Raw genomic sequence first — 23,123 nt, 5'->3', positions numbered from 1 at the left:
TCCCAAAATAGTAATTAAAAAACCCAATTTCCTCAGCTGGGCTGTTGCAGTGTATCTTTTTCCTATTGTTGCACTCAGAGGAAGGGAACACAGGAAGTGTTCTCTTCTGTTATGTTTCAATCTTTTAATTATGGCAGATCATTTGAACTAAGAACATAACATAAGTAGATGTGGATAGAAAAAGTTTTCCCCTCCCTCTCATAACACTAGAACCTAGGGAGATGCAATGAAGTTGAATGTCGGAAGATTCAGGACAGAGGAAAGTAAGTGATTCTTCTTGCAATGCATAAACTATGGAACTTGCTCCTACAGAAGGCAGTGATGGCCACCAACTTGGATGACTTTAAGAGGATTAGACAAATTCATGGAGGACAAGGCTATCAGTGACTACTTGCTGCAGTGGCTATGCTCTGCCTTGGTGGTCGGAGGCAATAATGCTTCTGAATATCAGTTGCTGGAAACTGCAGGAGGGGAGAATGCTCTTTTGCTTGCGTCCTTCATGCAGGTTTCCCACAGGCATCTAGTTGGCCATTATGAGATGCTGAACTAGATAGGCCATTGGCCTGATCCAGTTGGCTCTCCTTATGCTTCTATGAGACAGAACATTGTAATTACATGTTTCAGACTGTATTTGTTGTGACATTTCCCCCTCTTGCCTAAGTATGAGTTGCGTAGAATACAAACTTGTGGCTCAGGAAGCCAAACACAGATCTGCCTGTCAGGTGCGCGATACCTAGATCACCTCCATTTTTGTAGTCCCATCAAAGCAGGAAAAGAGCCCCTGCCAAGTCAAGAACACATAGGGGCATGAGAACAAAGGAAACTGCCTTATAGTGAGCCAGATCATTGGTCCATCTAATGCAGTATTGCTGACACTGACTGGCAAAGGCTCTCTTGGGTTTCAGGCAGGGAATCTTCATGGCAGGCAGCATCCAGAGATGCTGGGGTCTGAACCAGAGAAACCAGAATGCTAAGCAGGTGCTCTACCACTGAACAATGGCCCTTCCAACTATGACTCTACTGTAGGCATTCACACCACACACACACACACACACACACACACACACACTTCAATCTTCTATCTCTGCTGGAGCATTTTGCGCTTTCTGTATAGCTGGGGAAACTGCATAATCCTAGGATTACTTGCACACTCCGTTGCCCATGCGTGCTCTTACAGAGACCCGCACACATGCTTGAGTGTGGCACAAACAGAGATAATTCTCTCTCTCTCTCTCTCTCTCTCTCTATATATATATATATGCACTGCTTTGTTATCAATGGAGGTTTGGAGTGCAACCCCTTCCATTTACAAATTGCAGAACCCCGGCCTGCCTTAATCTTGTCAAGTTGTCACGTTTGACTAGCCATGCAGACTGACCTAGAACTGTGAGCGCAAGAAAGGCAAGCTGTCAAAGAGATAATGACAAAGATGCCAGGAGGTTTTGCCAGTGTTTCTCGCTGAGCGAGAGGGAAGGATTAATCAAACTTTAGCTATGCAAGGGGAGAGGATAATCCGAGTGTCGACTGGTGGCTGTCCCTGTCGTCGCGCCTCTTACCCTGACAGCTAACCTGTAGAAGATGGCCTGGGAGGGGGTGGGGGGAGATAAAGAGGAAGTCAAGGCCCATGAAAGGCATATACCACTATGGACTACAGCAATAGAAAGATGCTTTGAAAGTGCCAGACAATATAAAGGATTGTTGGATTTATTGGGGGGATTCAATTGTGCACCATAGCACAATAGAAGAGGGGTTGCCAACATAGGGCTTGTTCACACTTCCTCTTGTCCCATGCCTAGAAAGATTGGGTCTGAGTGGTTTTCCCCTTGCCTCACTCCTTTCCCACTCTCAGAGCTAAACAGAGCAACCGTCTATCCACAGAAAACCCAAAAGCCATTTGTTCTAATAGTGTGCTAAAGAATGGTTTCCCCCATTCTTGAAGTGGCTGAGACTGCGGCAAGGGGTAGCAAGGTCAGAGCCATGTGGTTCCACCAGCAGAACCAACATCACAAATCCAGAGCCTTTGCTGGATGGCTTGATCAGTTGTTCAGGCACAGATGACTTCAAGGCTGGATTACTGCAATGCGCTCTATGCGGTGCTTGCTTTGCGTTTGGACTGGAAAATGCAGTTAGTGCAGAACGCTGCAGCACGGTGGTTGGCAGGAGTGAAACACTGTCAGCATATAACAGAAACAAAATAAAAAAATTCCTTCCAGTAGCACCTTAGTGACCAACTAAGTTTGTTATTGGTATGAGCTTTCATGTGCATGCACACTTCTGTATCCGAAGAAGTGTGCATGCACACGAAAGCTCATACCAATAACAAACTTAGTTGGTCTCTAAGATCCAACTGGAAGGAATTTTTTTATTTTGTTTCGACTACAGCAGACCAACACAGCTACCCTACCTGTAATTAGCATATAACAGAGTTCTGCTCAGAGATCTGCATTGGCTACCAATTTATTACTGGGCCAGACTCAAGCTGTTATCAATATGTAAGGCCATTAACCACTTGGGGCCAGTTTACTTACCCCATATATAACTACTCTGATCTGTGGAACTGGGACTTTTACAGGCACTACAAAATGTTCATGCTGCACTTGGAAGTCTGGCAGCTGTTACAATCTGGAACTCTCTGCCTATTGACATTAGGCAGACACTTTCCCTGTATCTTAAAAACCACTTCTGCTGAGGCTAGCATATCCATGCATGTAAAGCTGACATGTATTTTAATCAGTACTTTTAGAGTTCTAGCCATAGTTAGTTCTATTCAGAGCAGACCCATGGAAATTAATGAACATGACTGACCAAGCTTTATTAAAGTCAGTGGATCAACTCTGAGTTACAAGTTAGCCGAAAAGAACCCTAATAATAATAATAATAATAATAATAATAATAATAATTTATTATTTCTACCCCACCCATCTGGCTGGGTTTCCCCAGCCACTCTGGGCGGCTTCCAACAAAAGATTAAAAATACATTAAAACATCATTCATTAAAAACTTCCCTAAACAGGGCTGGCTTCAGATGTCTTCTAAAAGTCAGAGAGTTGTTTATTTCCTTGACATTTGAAGAGAGGGTGTTCCACAGGGCGGGCGCCACTACCGAGAAGGCCCTCTGCCTGGTTCCCTGAAACCTCCCTTCTTGCAGTGAGGGAACTGCCAGAAGGCCCTCAGCACTGGACCTCAGTGTCTGGGTTGAACGATGGTGGAGACGCTCCTTCAGGTATACTGGGCTGAGGCCATTTAGGGCTTTAAAGATCAGCACCCACACTTTGAATTGTGCTTGGAAACGTACTGGGAGCCAATGTAGGTCTTTCAACCCTTAGCTTATAATGTATACTTTTGTCAATTTTTTTTCATTTCCCCTTTTCATAAGCTTATTTTTAACATTTGTTTTCTACTGACAATTTCTAACATTTATTCTTTGCAAACTGCTTAGAGGCTTTATTTACAGTAAAATGGTATGCAAATGTTGTTGAATAATTAGGTAAAATAAACTGCATGGCTCTGCCTTTGCTGCTGCGGTACTCTACCACAAACTTGTCCAGCTAAGCACCCACGTTCTTGGTGTTGGGAGGACTCTGCCCCATCCACACACCCTATTACTGGAGAGCTCATTGCCACTACAAGGTCCTCTTTGGTCTAAAGCGCTACATAACGATGCCAAGTAAATAAAAATCTGAACATCAGTTGAATAGGATTCTTAGGCAGATCTACATTCATGGTTTTTAACGTTAAGGAAGGGTTAAGGAGTGGTTTTCATAATGTACCGTACTTTTCCGTGTATAAGACAAGGTTTTTTTTACTCTAAAATAGAGTAAAAAATAGTGGGTCATCTTATACATGGATAGTGCTGAGCAGGGATGGGCGATTATATAATAATAATAATAATAATAATAATAATAATAATAATAATTTATTTATACCCCGCCCATCTGGCTGAGTTCCCCCAGCCACTCTGGGCGGCTTCCAATCGAATGTTAAAAACAATACAGCATTAAATATTAAAAACTTCCCTAAACAAGGCTGCCTTCAGATGTCTTTTAAAGATAAGATAGCTTATCTTGGTTGCAGCTGCGAGCAGGAGCTTGTCTATGGCGATTGGGTGGGTGATTGGTGGCAGCAAGCGGGCAGACGGTTGGTTGCATCAGCGACGCATGCGATTGTCAGTGTTTGTCAGTCATGTGAGAGATATTAGGCATTCCCCCTCCCCAGAAAAAAGCTCAAGAACTCTGGGCAATCCCCCCTACAAAAGCTCAACAACTCTGGGCCATCTCTCCCCATTTTCTTAAATTAGAGTCCCCAAAAATAGGGGTAGTCTTAACACGGGGGCGTGTTATACATGGAAAAATACGGTACTTGGACACATGACGTCCTACTTTTAACGTTCATAATGTTGACACCAGAGGGCGCTGCGGAGCAACCAGCAGTAGGGAGACGGTATTTTGATGGGGGAAAACAAAGGTAAGAAGCACTTTAATTTACAAGTATTCCTTGTGCTATTTTAGGAGGATATATCTTAATATCGTTCTAATAACATTAAACAGGTCAGTGTAGATCCAGCCTTAATTTTCCTCGAAAAGTTCAACATTTTCAAATTGGTCCACCAAATGCATCTATCAGACCCCTGACTATATATTTGAACTAGTACATGTTGGAGTGAGGTGCCATTCATGCACAATCATCTTACGGGTTTTCTCTGATGCTCTTGCAACTTGACAAAGCTGAAGCTCTAGTGAATATAGAGCAAAAAGTGTTATCTGGTTTTACATTTCCAGTCATTCCCCATCCCCACCCTAATATATTCACCTATTTTCTATGCCTGGTATCATTTATGAACAAGAACATGTTATAGACCTGGACAATAACCCTAACTTATTGGCCCCACCCATACCCAACTCCTCATAACAATCCTGGCATCTTGGCTGCAGGTAGGGAAGGACAAATTTGTCAGGTTCAGTTCTTACATTCGCTTTTGTACATTCCAGGGGGGGGGTTACTTAGACTGTTATGAGATGCTCAGTTGCTCCAGGCTGTGGCTTTGCTAAGCGATCAGCAATTCAGGTGTTATTTTATAAATGAAGTAGTGACTAAGAATGGAAGAATGTGTTGATTTTGGTTCTCTCGGTTTCCCATTTTCCCAACCTTAAATTCAGTTCTCTATATTTCTACAGCAATTTGCTAATTTTCTTTCTTCTTTTTTTTTTGAGTCCTCATGAAAATTCTTCAGCATTTCACTCTGAATTTCTCTTCACATACACATTTGCAGGTTTGACTAGAGCACACATTTCTACAAATAATTTCTCTCAATATAGTGCATCTTAATGTTCTTTTCACTAATATATCCATTGTTGTGCACAGATTTGCCTAATAAATGGATTTTTGAAAACATGGGTTGGTTGGAGGACTGCATCACAAAATTCAGATTAAGTGTGAATTTTGAAGGACAGCTGTGTTTCAGAATGTGCAAATTTGATAGCGTCAGCTTTAAATGTGCCCTGAATCTAATTCCTCGTTTGCTACGGCTTGGAGCAGCAACTTTGCTATTTATTTTTTAAGGAGAGTGGGGAAGAAATACCCTCACCACCTTGCAAATTGGGGGCACCAACCCTTTTTGCAGCCTGAAAGCCACTGTTACAAGCATGGGGTGGCAGTGGTTTTGATGATGTATTCAGGTTCCCTCCAAGTCTAAGGTTTTGTAGCTGTAAGATGAGAGCCTGTAGTTCAAGGAACTGCTGAAGTGGTCAAACTCTTTGATAAGTTAATGGCATTAGCCAAGCCTGCCAAGCATCCTTTATATATGGCAAAAGAACTAGTCAAGCACAGGTGTGTTGCCATAAAACAACTAGCTAGTGATGTCTCTTAGGGACGCGGGTGGCACTGTGGGTTAAACCACAGAGCCTAGGACTTGCTGATCAGAAGGTCAGCGGTTCGACTCCCCGGGATGGGGTGAGCTCCCATTGCTTGGTCCCAGCTCCTGCCAACCTAGCAGTTCGAAAGCACGTCAAAGTGCAAGTAGATAAATAGGTACCGCTCCGGCGGGAAGGTAAACGGCTTTTCCATGCGCTGCTCTGGTTCGCCAGAAGCGGCTTAGTCATGCTGGCCACATGACCCGGAAGCTCCCTTGGCCAATAAAGCGAGATGAGTGCCGCAACCCCAGAGTCGGCCACGACTGGACCTAATGGTCAGAGGTCCCTTTACCTTTACCTAGTGATGCCTCTAGGAGAAGGGTGTAGGCCTCCCCCCCTCACCTAGCTGGACACCATGTTATCCTAGGGGTAGGAGAATGATAGGCTAGGGCCAAGTGGGGTAGTTTCATTTGGAGCTGGGAAGACACTCCAGACTTGCTCTATGTGATGAAACCAAAGCTTTGAGGCGGCTTCCACGGCAGCCTAACGGGGGAACATGATCATGTTTTCTATGTGTGTAAATAAAACCATGTATCCAAAAACACCACAATCTCCAGTGTTGGGCAGAGTCAGAGATAAAAAGTGAGCAGAGCAAACAATGTATATTTTACCTCAGTATAGTAGGATAGTTTCCACACACACTCACACAACCCTCTTTATCTCCCATCCAGGCAAGCAAAAGGCATTATCAGAGTTCAAGGACACACTGCGGCCTTTCTAAAACACTCGATGCAGGTGCAATGTAGGGCAGAAGGAGGTGTGGCTTGGGGAGACAGGTTGTAGTCTATGCAAGGGATGTGCTGTGGTAAACTCTGTAAAACATCATGTACACTAACGGCCACCTGATGTGTACCAAGACATAGCTGGGGATCTCTCTATTTTTGACACATCAGAGCTTGAGGAAGGTTGAACAGAAGGGGAATACACACACACACACACACACACACACACACACACAATATGTATATATAGTGTGTGTCTATAGAATTCATATGTATAGAAGAATAAGAAGAGGAAGAACTGACAAAAGAGTATAATCTAGTAGTATGGTAACTAGTAGTAGCAGTTTTACAGTTTGATAAGGCACAATATTGTGTGGGTTCCCCCCCCCCCCCCATTTCTTAGTTGACTACTGTACTTTGTAGTATTTTTACTACACTATTAGCTAATTATTCTACTGCATTTGCTGTATCTTTATTAGTGTACACTAGGGTAGCAAATGTGGCACTTTCTAGATGCTGCTGAACTAGAACTTCCATCATGCCTCACCATTAGCCTTAGTCACACAATTGGTGTACTGGATTCACAGAACTGTAGGGTTGGAAAGGACCCAGAGGGTCATCTAGTCAGTTTTGAGATTCGCCACCTTTGGGGAATTTCACCTCCTTCTAAGATGAATAAAATAGTCTAGTTAACCAGGGTGAGAGATCCATTTTGAATGCCTTATAATATTCTCTCAAGATGCCATTTGACCATGGTGGTTTGCCCAATTTTAGTCTTTTCATTGCTTCCTTTACTTCCTCTTGGGATATTGGTTGATTCAAATAGTCCCTGTGCTCCTACAACAATGTTTTAAGGCATACTTGAGAGGTAAGCCCCTATAGAAGATTGTGAAGCATTCTTGGAGGAGTACAGGGAAATATAATATTCCTGTAAGATTTCGCCAATCCCCAAAGTATCATTGCGTATTCATCCTTGGGCATCATACATGCAAGTAATCTGATTTTTGATTTTTTTGTGTTTTTTGACTGCATGAGCTAAGAGACAAGAAGCTTTGTTACCAAATTCATAATAAACACTTCTACCTCTCATTATTGCCTTATGTATGTGTTCAGTCACAAGGAGTTGTAGTTCAGAGTGAACTTTTTTTTACAGCCTGACTTAAATTTTTAGATTTTTAGTTTTGTGACTCCTTCTCTAATATTTTAATTCTAGCAGTAAGAGTATTAATTTCAGATTCATAAATTTGAAATTTTCCTGCTTTGTACACATTGCTTGGCTGGTTAAGTGTATTGGAAAATTCAGAGAAGTGTGATTTTCACAAGAAGACTGCATTTCAGTTTGGACCCTGTTTCAGGAGGTGTGAATTAGTTAGGTTCACATTTAAATGCAAATTGACTCCCTCCCTCAATACCTAGCTATGCATATATGTATGGAAGCTGGAGATGTACAAAAGTCCCCCCCCCCCCACAACAGCAACAACCCTCAGTGGCAGTACACACACTATAAGAACACAAAATGTGCCTTGTTCTCACTCTCTAGTATGACAATTGCTCTTTTTGGCAATGTTTGGCATTGACTTGAGAGGTGTAAATTTATAAATACATACGTGCATATTTTGTGGTTAGCACATTTGGTAGTATCCTGAATCCTGAAACTATTTCTACAGTTAACCCAAATGCAATAGATCCATTCAGAATAAAGATGTTATGCAAAACAAAAACAAATAAACAAACCCAGGATGCCTGTTTCATTAAACAGAAAGGAACAAGAAACACCCCATGCAGAGGAGGATTTTTGGGGGAGGATGGAAATGGCAAAAGTCTGTTCTAGTTGTCTTGCCACCAACAACATTAGATCAGCAAAATCCCAAGCTGGGGTGGGAATAGAAGGGAAAAGGAAGGGTGGGGGAGAGTAGCCAAGTATATCAGAGTAGGACAAAACCAATCACAAAAGGGTGGTGTCATGTTTTGTAAGAAGCATGTTATGTTTCAACCTTTCTCATCACTCTATGGAAGGAGTAGAGAACCTCAGGCCTGGAAGTTAAATGTCTCCCCAGGCCACGTCCCTTCCCAGCCACTCCCATGCTGCACACCCTCCTTGGGTGCTTTTTTCATGTCTGTGAGCTCTGAAAAGTCTCTTGCTTGCCTGGATGAAGGATAGAGAGAAGGGTGCATGATTGTGTGCAGAAGCCAGCCCTCTGCAAATGTAAAACTGATATCAACTGCTCCACTCATTTTGGCATCTGTCTCCACCTACTACTAGCATGTGGTCCCTGGAAGGTTGCCCCAAAGGGAATGTAGTATTGGATGTGCCAGTAATAATGCTTAGCTATGTTAAAAAAAAAATAAGAAAAAACGAGGAGCTATAACCTTCCACTCTTCTAGAAAGTTCAAACTCATAAAGTGCTACACATTATGTTCTCTATACTGGAAGATCAACCAGAGCTGTTCCTAAGTGAAGAATGTGAAAAGGTACATTCACAAAACAAGGTGGGAATAAAAATGTCTGGTTGGAATCATGTGAGAGGAACTGAATTCAACAGCAGTGCTCTTCCCACTTGTGATTCCCAGCAACTGGTCTTTAGAGGCATCCTGCCTCTGATAGTGTAGACAGTACATAGCCATTATGGCTAGTAGACATTGATAGCCATGATTATGCCTCTTTCTTAAAGCTGTCCAAGTTGGTGGCCATCACTACTTCTTGTGGGAGCAAATTTTATCATTTAATGGGTCCATTGTGCTCCTGTCCAGGAAGGTAGTTCTTTTAGTAGTTTACCAAGTCTCATCTTCAGGTAACATCAAATATAATCCAGCTCCAGTCATGTAGTGTCTTCTGAGCCTTCCCAGTTCCATTAACTTCCACACCCTGGAGCCATGGAGTAAAGGGAGCACAGGCAGCTGAACAGGCTACAGTGCAGAGCATGTTCATTCTGAAACCGTACACTGGTTTAAATTAATGCTCTGCTTCCAATGTCATGATGGGATATATCCAAATAAGTTCTATTCAGAGTAGATCCATCAATTCTAATTAATGAAAATCAGCCCTGTCCATTAATTTTCAATGGGTGTACACTGAGTAGAACTTACTTGGCTACAATCCTAAGCTTTCAGCACACTGTCTTCAGTAGTAAAGTCATAAAGGACTTCATTTCTGTATATAAGAACATAAGAAAGGTCTGGCGGCTGGATTAGGCCAGTGACCCATCTAGTTCAGCACCCTCTTCTCACAGTGGCCAACCAAATGCATGTGGAAAGCAGGACCTGAGTGCAACAGCAACTCTCCCCACCTGCAGTTTTCAGAAACTTGTATTCAAAGGCATACTTCATTCAATAGCAGAGGTAAAATGTAGCCATCAAAGCTAGCTGCTGCCAATAGCATTCTCCTTCTAATCCACTTTTAAAGTCATCCAAGTTGGTGGCCATCACCGCCTCTTGTGGGAGAGAATGCCACAGTTTTAACTATGCACTGACCACCCTGAATTTCTTTCATTGATTCACAGGGATGGGAGGGACTTAAAGGCATCTAGTCCAACCTCTTGCTCAGTTCAGGATATAGCTGCAGGTATTCCTGACAGATGGTCACACAGCCTCTGATTAGCACTTATATGCTTCAGTGAGGATAGATCTGCTGCTGTTCCTCCTCCAAACTGAGGAAGAATTTAATGGCTATCACATATGCTTGTCCAAAAAGTAACCTGGTTTGATGAAAAGGGTGTTCTACTACTCATGGGAACATAGGAAGCTAACTTAAAACAAATCAGACTGTTACTCCATCTAACTCAGTATTGTCTACATGGACGGCAGTGACTGTCTAGGATTTCAAACAGTGAGTCTCTCCCAGCCTTGGAGATTCCAGAGATTGAACCTGGGACCTTCTGTATGCAAAACAGATGCTCTGCCACTCAGCTATGGTCCTTTCCTATCAATTGCTTCTTCTCATGAGGACAGAAGTAATATGATCTACTTCTGAACAGTCCTGTTTAGGAAGCCCCAAAGAAACATTGCAATCCTCTTCCCTGTAGTAATTCAGCATTGAAATACCACCAACTGAGAGTTAATCGTAATATAGTAGAAGCACATACAAGAGGGGTGGGGTCACTTGTGACCCTGCAGATGCTGCTGGAATCCTTCACCATTGGCTAGGTTGGTGTTGCTTGGAGTCCAACAACACCTGGAGGGCACCAGGTTGACATCCCCCCCCACCTGACTTAAAACAGCAGTTCAAACTTGGATAGTGTGGTTTGGATAGGGACCCTCAACAGCATTCTTAAAACTACTGTATAAAAAGAACAAACATTTGTTCTGTTTGAGAAAGTGGGAGGGCAGATAGTCCCATCAATTATCTAGGAATAAGTTCCATTGAACTATGCATGGATACGCATGTCTAGGATTGCACTGTTAATGTGTACAGTAAATACATACTTAGTTGTGCTAGGCTTGATTAGGGATGTTCCACTGTCTGAGCTGGAATGTGCTCCTACATCATGATAATGAACAATGGCCGATTCATAGTAAATGACTATAGTGGAAGTATTGCAGGACCCCAGTATATTATTCCATGGTTTTACTTTGGGGGGGGGGTGTGAAGCAAGCAGGGTTTTGAGCGGCTTCAGAAAGCAAAACTGTGTGTTTACAATGTTTTTGTTTTATAGAGCATGGCATCATGCACAAAGCACTCTGTTCTCTACTCCTTTGTTTTCACTGTTCAGGTCCTGCTTTTTTTTAACTTCATAATTTTATGAAATTAATGCCAACTCTTTTTTTTTTTTTTTACACAATGAAGCAGACAGATGAAGATAGCCTATTGTGCATCTGTTCAGTAGATTTGGGTGGGGGTGGGGGTGGACAGATATGGCTTGTATTGCTCTATTGCCTATTCCGCGTTTCATCTCTCTGCTCTGCTCCAGCAACTGACTCTATCACTTTAACCCTTCCCTTTCCAACCCATTTTCTCCCCCCCCCCAATAAAACCCCCCACAAAAAACCCCAAATAGTGGAAGGCAATCATGGCCAGGAGTTTAGCAAGGGGGAAAAGGAGCACTTAGGCTTTTCATTATAGTATAGTTCAAATCCAAACCCCTCCCATTATTTGGATCTGGGGAAAGGGGAACTGCTCACCTGGCTACAAAATATCACTGGGTTTTCAAAGTGTGGAAGAAGTCTGGTTCTGCTAAACTGTCCATGTCCAGACACACCCTGTGGGTGCCGTTGAAGGGGACAGATACACAATACATGCTCTTCCAGATTCTCTGTAGGTGTTCTGGAACCATTAAAGTAGCTAAACCCCAAGATCAATGGAATCCCCAAGCTGCTTTGAAATCTCTCCTTAGTTTTTAAAAAGTAGCTTAAAAATAGCTAAAGTGGCTTTAAAAGAAACTGCAGCTAGTTTTTATGTGCTGCTGCTCCCAACCAATTTTGGTTAGAGAGAAGCAGTGGAGAGAGTTCAAGCAGGGGTGGATTTAAAAACAAAGGTGAGAAATAGGAAGAGGGGGAAAAAGGAAGGAAAGAAAACTTTCACAGAGTATGGGTATCCCCAGTGCCAATTCGAACTAAATCAAGTAAAAGTTAGTTGTCTCACTGAAAAAAACTTAGTGGGACTTAGGCCCATTTATGCACGCACACAACTAGTGTTGTTGTGGCCAGTTCAGCTTCATGTGAAATTTTATTCTTCAAGGTTAGTCCCAAAGGTGTGTTTATGAGGTAACATGAAAGTGAGGCACCTCTGAAGGGCCTGGGATTCACTTGGGTGTGGTAGAAACACATTGGCAGAAAGACTCACATGGATGGTAGCCTTGATGAATTTTTGGTGAAGCTCCAGGTTCAATGGTTACTATACCAGCTGGGTGTGGCAGTCAGTGGGAATCCCACCAGCACAAACATGTGCAACCAGGTTTGACTAACTGAAGTCCAGTTGGCTGCAATGGGGGTGTTGTTTTTTCTAGGATTAGACCCAGGGCCTTTAATTGTGTTTCCAACTTGGGATCTTGCTTTTTCTCCACCTTGCACAGCTGTTTTTTTTTTTTTTAAAAGAAACTTCAGAATAACTATTACTTTCCTAGATCATGTAATCGTGAAACAAAACATCAAACGTCAGCAGAATAACCTAATGTGTTTCCTACGCCAGAGCCTAGAGGCTTTGCGCTGTGACTGAGGGAAGCTATTCCAAAGATTTATCTTATGGGCTTTACTTGGCTTTCTCTAGTGATTAACTGTGTCATGTGTAAAAGGATATTGAGACTCGGATGGATGCATCAAGAAGTATCAATGATTGTTACCTGCAGAGGTGTTACAAGAAATTTCATCTGTTGCAACGAAGACGAATTGATTTCTGCAAGAGAAGATAAAATTCACAATACTGCTTGCTGACTGGGAAAGCTCCTAGCTGCCGATTGACTTTATGTTTACAGATGGGTTAAGGGGGGGGGGGAGGTGCTTAATTTTAATGAATGCAGAGAGGAGGAGTATTGACATATCCTGTTACTTGAGAGTTTCTAAGGGTCACAAGATTGACATGCTAGGTCCCTTTCAATGGCATAATGGTGACACTGGAAAATGGACGATACACAAGACTAGGGCATTGGGGATGTCAGTTTTAGCATTGCAAAAGTGCTCATGCTGAATTATACTTCACACTTTCCCTTTTGTAAATGAAGCTACATTTATAGTAATGTATAAACTAAATTAAGGCAAACAATGTTGGTTATAGCACCCTTTTCTTCCTTCTTATTGTTGTTCTTATTGGGGTGGGGTGGGATAATCTAGTAAAACTAACAGCAAAAACCAGCACTGAAAGTAGAAACCTGAGACATTTTGGACCACAATTCATACCACACAGCTCCAATGTCAATATGAAAATAATGGTTTCAGTATCCCACCCACCAAAAACATTTATGACATAATACATGATTCTAATACACCAGATGTAGTGAATCTTTGGCCCTCCAGATGTTGTGAAACTACAGCTATTATCAGTCCTAAAAGCATAATCAATGGCCAGGGATGGGAGTTGTAGTTCCTCAACATCTGGAGGGCCAGAAGTTCCCATCATGTGCAATTCCCATATCAGCACTGATATAAATTACTCACAACAGAATACTAAGTGACCCAAAACCTTCGCCTGCCCAGATCTTTTGATCTACTTTCTTAAAGTGTGTTGCAAAGAAGGGGACAGAGCTAAGAACATTTTAACTGCTTTGAATAAGGAAATAATGAAAATAATAATAAAAAGGGAAGACCACATATCCATAATCTGGCTCAAACCATCATGCCTCATTTACTCATGCAATCATTCCATTGGAAGGCTAGCAGAAGTAAAGTGTGTAAATCAAGGGCACACTCAACACACCATGCACGACAGCCTAGGGATACTGTGCAAGCACCATTGGAATGAACAGCGGTTGCTCAGCCACAGCGCTAAGGAGACACCACAGTGCCAGTAATCACACATAAGATTGGTCCTAAACCCACTGCAACATAGAAGCCGGTCTCATGCTCCATAAAAGCAATTAAAGAAAAAGGCTGGTGAGATGCTACCTGGGTGGTGGGTAGGTGCCTGTCACAGATATCCTCAATCCAGTTAAGCCAAAGTACTCCAATTCTTTTTCAGCTAATTGTAATGCACCCCCCCCAAGCCAGTTACCCCCAATCTTATTAAAATTGGTGGGATTGCTCTGATCATGGACTGCAACTTAGGGCTTTGTGTGCTGTGGGAAAAGGACTGGAAAATACCAAATTATTACTATTGAACAGGAAAGAGATGGCAGTTGACCATGCTATGCCAAGACCAGTCCATGTTTGCATACACTGTATCGGGCTCTGTGTAGTACAGGCATGCATGGGCAAGTTTGGGACCACAATTCACGCCACACAGCACCAATGCACACTTTAAAACATTGTATTATTGCCTGACCTGAGTACTGAGTGCAAGTGCAACGACAGCACCATAGGAATAAATGCTATTTAAGCTATGGATGATTTTGGACAACAGTAAGAGGATGACATGTTAACTGTTGACAGGTACAAGCTGAGTTGAAGCTTGTGCTTATTTATTTATTTAACATTATCACAGGCAGCATGTGTGATGAAATTTGCAAAGTGGCAAGGTATATTATGTGTGAATTGAACAGGAGATATACTTGTAAGCAACCTCTCATGGTCACATGAATCCAAGTACTTCAGCTTAATGAACTGATGGATTGAAAACTGGAACCAGAAAACTGCTTGGCATGACCCTGGGACCTTGCAGTGCATTAAAGAGGACTTGGATGGTTGTGAACTGTCAGCCAGAGGGCAAAGGCCTACCACTATCCGTAGAATATGAGTCCTTTGCAGTACCTCCCCACCCCACCTCAGCCTCACAGAAGTCAAAGACTGCAAAATCAGATGAAGGCCTTTTGATAAGACAGACAGCTCCTCTAGAGAGGTGGAGTCAACAACAGTGCAGGTCTTGTTAGCCTACATAAGGCTTCAGTTTTCTTTAGCTCCCTGCTGGGACAACATCTTCCTACTGTTACTTCAGTGAGAGAGAGCAGCCTTCAGATGGGCTCACGTGCACAGCTTCTAACTGGACTTTCCCTGCACTGATCTTCCTTTGCCTGCCATGTCCTGATTTTTCTGACTTTGACTGGACAGTACCCATTTGATCTGCCCTTTCCTATTATAACGTTACTTCTCTGGATGCTGCCTACTTCTTCCTTGAGCCTCAAGCACCCAAGGAACAGGACGCCATATGAGTTGTATGTTGGCATATGTTTACCTTAATGCCATAAAATTTCTATCCCACTCCCCATATTGTTGGGTCCATTTAGAGTGTATCTAAGTACTTGTTGATCACAGTCAGCACACATTATTTAAGAATTTGATTGATTGGTGTAAAATTTATATTAGGTGGAAATCAAATCCAGGTATCCAAGGATCCCTGGCATTTTGTTCTGGGCTGATAAACATGCAAGAAAGCTTGTTATAGCTGGCCATGTGTCAAAGTAGTCATAGAGACACTTTATCACACATGCCCAGGCAGCTGTTTTGGACTTGACAAGGCGTGTGGGAAATATTGCACAGCAAGCAATAATCTGGAAAAGTGATGGAGAACTCCCTCAAACTGTCTTGTCTTATAGCAAGTAGGATTGTGCTTTGGATTATCAAATGTGTTATTCTGTATGGTTGAGATGGACAGAATCGTTCTGTTTCCATCCAGAAAATGTTTGTTGTAGGTCTTGTCAGCTTACAAAAGGCTTTAGTTCCATTTAGCTCCCTTCTGGGATAACATCTTCCTACAGTTACATGAGAAGGAATGACAGTAAACCAGGCTCACTTGGAGCTATCCAAGGTCCTGTTTTTCCTATTTAAATGACAACTTCTAACTGGACTTTCTCTGTCTTGATCCTCTATTGCCTGCTGTATCGTAGGCTTTACAAAAGACACAGGCAAAGATTTATATAAAACCCATTTCTAGAGATGTAACTGTGTTAAGCCACATCCACAGTTTATCTTTACAGCACTATTATACTACTTTAAAAGTGATGGCTTTTCACTGAATGTTCACTCCATCTCCCTCTTTTAGAATGCACCTTCTGGAAGGGGACCATCTTCTGGAACTGGGGTGGGGAACCTCAGGACCAGGCCCCAGATGCAGCCCCCCAGGCCTCTCATCTGGCCCTTGGAACTCTCTCCAGGCCACAACTTCCACTGGCCCTTCTTCACACCTGAAATATTTTTGTATGGCTGGAATATGTCCTTGAGCCCTGGTAGTCTCTTCCTTGCCTAGACACAGGATAGAGAGGGGTAGGCAAGTGTATGTAGAAACTAGCCTGCTGTAGAAAGGTAAAAAAAATGCCTGTGCTACTCTACCCACTTTGCCTCTGGCCCCACCCCAAACTGACATATGCGTCACAGAAGACTTCCCAGAACCCAATGTGGAAAAGAAGTGCTGGTTCTGCTGTCAAATCTATTCTAGATTCAGGTAGGTAGCTGTGTTGGTCTGATGCAGTCGAAATAAATATTTTAATTTTTTTTTTTTAATTGTCCAGTATCACCTTATAGACCAACTAAGTTTGTTCTTGGTATCTTGTTATCAGATATCTGTGTATCTGAAGAAGTGTGTGTGCACACAAAAGCTTATACTGAGAACAAACTTAGTTGGTCTCGAAGGTGCTACTCAACTATATCTATCATCTATCTATCTATCTATCTATCTATCTATCTATCTATCTATCTATCATCTATCTATATATCTATCATCTATCTATCATCTATCTAGAGTACATTATGTTCCAGAAGGAATCCTGGAAGTTCTGGAGATATCTGCAACACAATGGGCCTTGGTTGGCCTGCCCATTAGACCAATCTGATCCACATTGGCACAGGAAGCTTTTGTGTATGTCCACAGAAGTAGATAGTCTCATGGCAACTACTGAAATCAGGACAGAGTCACAATGAATTCTGTTGAGATCTCAGTCCATTCCAGCATAGGTAGAGCCACAGATGAACCACTAAATTCCACCTGTGTATGTCCACCTTCTATATAACTTGAAAGGGTGAACAAGTGGTGAGGGCAGCGGCTCATAAGAAGCCTATTTGTAGGTGTGGGTCCTCAAGGAAGAGAGAGGGCTGCATGTACAAAGCTTGTGAGAGGATTCTGATTTGCTCCAGATTTAGGAGCACAGGTATGGGTTTTAGTCAGCAGAATCTACACACCAGTACATGTATGGGTCTAACAACACAACTGGCCCACTTACGACCTGATCCACTAAGAACTTCCTTATTCCCTTTTTAAAACAAAACAAAAACATTTTACAGCTTCTTAGAGCAGCCAGTAATTTCACTGTGTCAATGTGGTAAAAATCTCTTCTAAAATGTTCCCAGCACAAACCATACATCATAACCTGTTGTCCCTTCCTGGGGTATGGTAGAGAGAAATGTCAATTGGAACATTAGCTTATGTTCTTCTATATTTTAATTTTCATTGGGATATCAGACCCCAAATTATCTCCCTAGTAGTCTCTTTACACTTGGGAAACTCAAGTTGAATTTTGTGTCTCAAGTTTAATGGCAGATCCTAACCCTAAGGTTATAGGAACTATGACCATGTCCCTCACTTTGGCCATCAAAACTAGGACACAATTGTTAAAGGGAGGATGAGTTCTAACTCAAAATTGTCCATATTATAAAGTTGCTTATGATCATGGATTGTCTCATATTCTTCTTTTTCTTTTTTTAAGTACAATCAGCATGCATGTATATTGTGTTGTTTCTCTGAAGGGCTTGCTTCAATAGCCCTCTACTGTATCAGATGTTTATGGCCTGTAGTCCAAATTAGCTAACTATTGTACCAGGGAAAAGATTGCTGCTACCACCATGTACCTACAAGGGCAGTCATCTTTTTTTCTGTACAATGCCCCTGGTAGCATTCCAATGACATGGTAGTTACTACCTGCTCCAAGCAGTTGTAAAATTATTAAATAGAAAAAAGGCAGTCCTTGGACCAATTCCTAAATATATGTTTTTTGTTTCAGCAGACCTGATGGGATTTCTTAGGATTCATTTAAAAATAAATGAACACCACACAAAAAAGGACAAGGGGTGGATATGGGAAGATGCATCCATCCCTAGAGCAAGCCGAAACTGGCTCTGTGCTTTGATTTGTTTCTTTTAAAAAAGGAAAATGAATGCATAAAAATATCATTTAAGTTTATATTGCAAATTCAGAATAACTAAAGGCCTTTAGAAACAACAACTGGGTTAAAATAGTTTGCAAAAAGAAAAAGGTGCTGGTCAAGTACCGAAGGCCTGATAGGCCCACACAACTCCTGGAACCAGACCTCTTACCAATGACTAAAACCAAGCTAAAACCTGATGACTGATGAGCAGGTTGTAACAAAACAAAAAATGACCTGGTGTGAAAAAACATACATCTCAGTGAAATCACAGCCCTAACACATTTTAACTATGGACATATACCCAAGTTTGTTTATGTCTTGTTCCCCCCATCATTTTGTGTGTTGACTTAAACCTGAAGACAGAAACTGTCGTGCTTGTAAGTGATCTGAAAGTTGCTCTGGGAGCTTTTTGTGGCTGCAGAGCAAGGTAAAAATTCTTTAAATAACAGGTAAAGGCACCACAGGCCCAGGGACTAAATGGAATCCTCCAATCCTCTCCACCTAGCCCTAGAAACTCTCCCCAGGTCCTCACCAGCAGTGGCAGACCTTGGTGCCCCCACTTCTTGCCTTCCATTCTACATAATAGTTGCGGTGCCCCTGAGGGTCTGTGCCCAGTGAAACTGGTTGCACTCCCCTAAATCTGCCTCTGTCACCAGCCCTGCTTCACACCCCCATTGAATGTATTTCCCTGGATGGAATGTGTCCTTGAATGGCCTGATCCCCCTCTGGATTGAGGATACAGAGGGGTGTGTGAGTATGTATAAATAAGCCCACTGTACAAATTGCATATGTTGCTCCACCTACTTTGGTCTCTGGTCCCACCCACCACTGGCATGTGGTGCCCAGAAGGCAATATGGCCCTAGGGCCAAAAAACAAAACCCACAACCCAGTAGGCCAATCCTGCATAGCCTATATCCCAGCAAGTCAAAGGCTTAACACCAAGGTCATGTATTATGCCTTTCCAGATACCTAAAAGACCTCAACACCTTTTTTTTTAGTCCTACACAGGTGTCAGGGACGCTGGTGGCGCTGTGGGTTAAAGCACAGAGCCTAGGACTTGCCGATCAGAAGGTCGGCGGTTCGAATCCCCGTGACGGGGTGAGCTCCCGTTGCTCGGTCCCTGCTCCTGCCAACCTAGCAGTTCGAAAGCACATCAAAGTGCAAGTAGATAAATAGGTACCGCTCTGGCGGGAAGGTAAACGGCGTTTCCGTGCGCTGCTCTGGTTCGCCAGAAGCGGCTTAGTCATGCTGGCCACATGACCCAGAAGCTGTACGCCGGCTCCCTCGGCCAATAAAGCGAGATGAGCGCCGCAACCCCAGAGTCAGTCACGACTGGACCTAATGGTCAAGGGTCCCTTTAACTTTACCTTTACACAGGTGTCACAGTCAAGAAGTGCATCCTGCTCCTGGTGGGTTGACATACATGGGAAATATGCTGTATTTTGTAAGCCACACACCTGGCTGGCTGTTATTAATGCTAATTTATCATACTGATGTGACCTTCTGAATATGGCTGGACTACAAGTCTCATAATCTCTATTTTCAAGCTAGCTGGGGCTGATGGGAGTTGAAGGCCTACAACATCCCCATCTTTGCTTTTGACCTAGAGAATGGTCCGGAGGTATGAACGGCAAATGGGGCATTGCCCCACCAACTTCAGCCTGCCTTCAGCCAGCTCCCACCTGCCTTCCAACTTGCTACCAGTCCAAGGGGTGGCACTGCCTGATAACTTCCTCTTCCTCTGTCTCACTGTTTCCCCTTGTAGAATGCATCAGGGAGGAGGAAGATGGGGACAGATCTAGAATTAGTTGTCTCTGCCTGTCATTGGCTCTGGTGCCACCTACTGTTTGGGCTCCCAGACTTCCACCCCACCAGTCCCATTGGGTATCGGCCACCACTGTGCACGTGTATGTAATGTATAGATTCAGTTTCCCCTTCTTTGCATGGCTATTTTATTGCACAGGCCTTAAATAAATAATTAAATTGCTTGATACATATAGAGATGGAGGGGGAAACTGAATGCTCTCTGCCACTTCATGCTAGGTGTTCTCTCCTGTCTTTCAATACTTGTCTTATAGAATATCTTATCTTGTGTATACAGGATGGTTGTGGTGTCTACAGCCACCTGGTAACACGCTGCTGAGCATTCATCACAAAAAGAGTGCTATGTAGGGAGACAATTCCATGTCAAAAGTTCACGTCTATAGGACATGTGGACCTGCAAACAATCCTGCTGTTGGCTGTACACCCAAGATAACGGGTATTCAAAATCCCGGCAACATAACTTTAACAACTGCCTGAATATATATAGGAAATAGCTCTACAGCTCTGGGTGTGAGTGTGTATGTACAAACATAAAGTGCAATAAAGTGTAATGCAGAAAATATATACCTTTTCCCAACATTGCATTCCATAAAGTATTTAGACTTGCAGGACCAACTCTCTCTCTCTCTCTTTTTTTTTTTTACCAAATCTGAATGCAAGAAACAGTGTCTGTTTTATGCAAATGCTGATTTGGCATCCCCTTCTTGATAGCCATTCTGGGTCTATAAGAATAATGCATGATGTACATTCCCTGTGAGTAATTCTGTTGAATTAACTTATGTTTTGTCGCCTGAAACATTCCATTTCTTTATTACTGCAAATTCCAGTTGCATTAGTGTCTGGCTTAGTAGGATTATCTGCAATAATTGATGGAGAACTGCTTCAGTGTATTTCTTTTTCTTTTCTTTTTTAAAAGACCTTCCTAGTCTCTCTTTTCCAAATCCTTTATCTCAATATCAAGGCTATTAAATAGTGCCACAGCTATTTGCAACTTGGGTTTTACGTATATGGCTGGGGAAAGGAGGCTAGCTTTCTGTTATTTACTTTATTTATCTCTATGTTCCCAGTCATTGTAAGATCAAAGCTCTATGATCAGCTCTGCTGCATTTGCCATGTAGAGACAGAACCAGCACCTTTCCTGATATGTCCTAAACGAGTACCCTGTGTTGCAGGTTTTACAAAATAGAGACTGAGATTTATGAGATGTAGCTGTGTCTGTTGCAGAGTAAACAAAGAAGTCTTGTGACACCCTTAAAACTAACAAATGTGTGACAGCTCAAGAGTTTGTGGTCTGTAGTTTACTTCATTGGATGCATGCAATGGCCATCTTTAGCATATGTGCCGCTGGGGTGCAAAGATCCCCAAATTTAGTTAATTTCGCATGCATAGCACCATTGAGAATGACAAGCGCCGTCATTGAGTCTGACAAGCACCACCGCTGGTGTCATGCGTCTTTGGTAAATGAGCGCACCAAGTCGAAAGTCCTTTAGTGAAACAGTAGGTATACATTTCGGTAATACCTAGGTATATATGTATTTTGTTTCTCTAGCTTGATCAAAATTATTTATTATTTTGTAACAGGTAGATAGTTAAGAGCTTAGGCGGCTTCAGCGGCAGGCGCCTGGCGCCCCCCAGAATTTGGCGCCCGGGTGCCCCACGGCCCTTGCACCCCTGGGTAAAGACAGCCCTGAATGTAATGTAATATGTGCTTGTCCACTGAGGATTGTCTTTTATGACACACCCCTTTCTCTAGCTCATGCCCCTCAACAGCATATGAGGGGCAGTTAAGAAGGGTGGGAAGCCTGGTTGATAAGCTGGATCCTCCTCTGACTTTCCCTACTTTCTGCACCTAGCTGTCACCTGCTGAAGGGTCTGGGTAGGAATTTTTGCAGGGGAGAATCCCTTGATTGGCTGTATGGTCCCTCTACTTTTTGCTTACTCCTCACTGCTGGAACTAATTTGTAGTTGGTTGTCGTGGGGTTTGCCAGCCATTTATGGCATTCCGTACAGGTGGGTAAGTAAGTGGGAGGGAATAATAGAAGATAAACTGATGTATTAGTGGGTTGAGGACATCCTTCAGGGATTAGCCTGTTGTTGTTGTGCCTGGTGGGGTTTGGGAGAGCGCCCTTTTGGACCTGGCATGCACATAGCGGGGGCAGAGTGCATTTCCCAGGTTCATACCTAAGGCTCACCTAGCAGGGAGAGTGTTGTTTCATCCCATCCTTAGCAGGGAAGCTGCAATGTGTGGCTGTATTACATACCCAAATGACTGGACGGATATTACCCTACCAGAGTTGGAAAACATTTACCTTGCCCGTACTTATTTTAATCCGGTTATTTGGTTTAGTGTTGGTGGGCAGTTCCTCCAACTGCTTATATGTATATAAATATAACCTTTACTCCAGCTACATCTCCAAGGCATCTTTTGGGTGTAGGGACAGTGACTGTTGCTTCGCTAGATGGAAGTGTTTGCATAGAAATCTATTATTTTGGTGTGGCCCTAATGTGGCCTTCTGTAAGAGTTACACCTATTGCTCCTCCTATCATTTCTCCCCACCAAATGACATGCAATCCCTGAAAATGTTCCCATGGGAAAATGCTGAAAAAAATATGACATAGCAATGAAATGGGGGGTGGGGAGTTGAACCCCTCACTCCATGTTTGTGAAGAGCCTGCTGAATCGGGCCAGTGGCCCATCATCCTGTTTTCACAGTGGCTAACTAATGTCAGTAGGAAACCCACAAGCCAGACACGAGCACAGGATTACTCTCCCCTCCTGCATTATTGCCTTTGACTGTGGAGATAGAGCATAGCCATCATTGCTGGTAACCACTGATAGCCTTATCCTCCACCCACTGTTGTGTGGAAGGATGTGTTCTGTGCTGCTGGTAACAGAGTAAGTGCTTAATTTCTAAAGTGCGGGTGGGGTTCTGGAGCATTCAGCTGTGTGGGAGGTCTCGAAGTTCTGCTTCTTAATTCCAAGAGTGTGGAGGATTTAAGAGGCTGCAGT

The 23,123-nt window shown here is 42.9% G+C and overlaps 1 protein-coding gene across 36 annotated transcripts in view; it reads right to left on the bottom strand.

Moving 5' to 3' along the window:
• The window catches only part of RBFOX1 (RNA binding fox-1 homolog 1), a 1,496,801-nt gene that overhangs the window by 13,042 nt on the left and 1,460,636 nt on the right, over window positions 1-23,123 (bottom strand). For 9 of the 36 annotated variants that reach the window (XM_080981485.1, XM_080981483.1, XM_080981514.1 and 6 more), the window contains one exon: window positions 12,907-12,959. The exons of the other annotated variants lie outside the window; for them this stretch is intronic. In XM_080981485.1, coding sequence (XP_080837611.1) covers window positions 12,907-12,959 — 53 coding nt within the window. The remainder of the gene's footprint in view (window positions 1-12,906; window positions 12,960-23,123) is intronic. 36 annotated transcript variants of the gene reach the window in all.

The sequence above is a fragment of the Podarcis pityusensis genome (assembly GCF_964106645.2).
Source record: "Podarcis pityusensis genome assembly, chromosome: 14".
Classification (NCBI taxonomy): Eukaryota; Metazoa; Chordata; class Lepidosauria; order Squamata; family Lacertidae; genus Podarcis; species Podarcis pityusensis.
The sequence above is the reverse complement of the archived record's forward strand: the minus strand, read 5'-3'. Positions and strand labels throughout refer to the sequence as shown.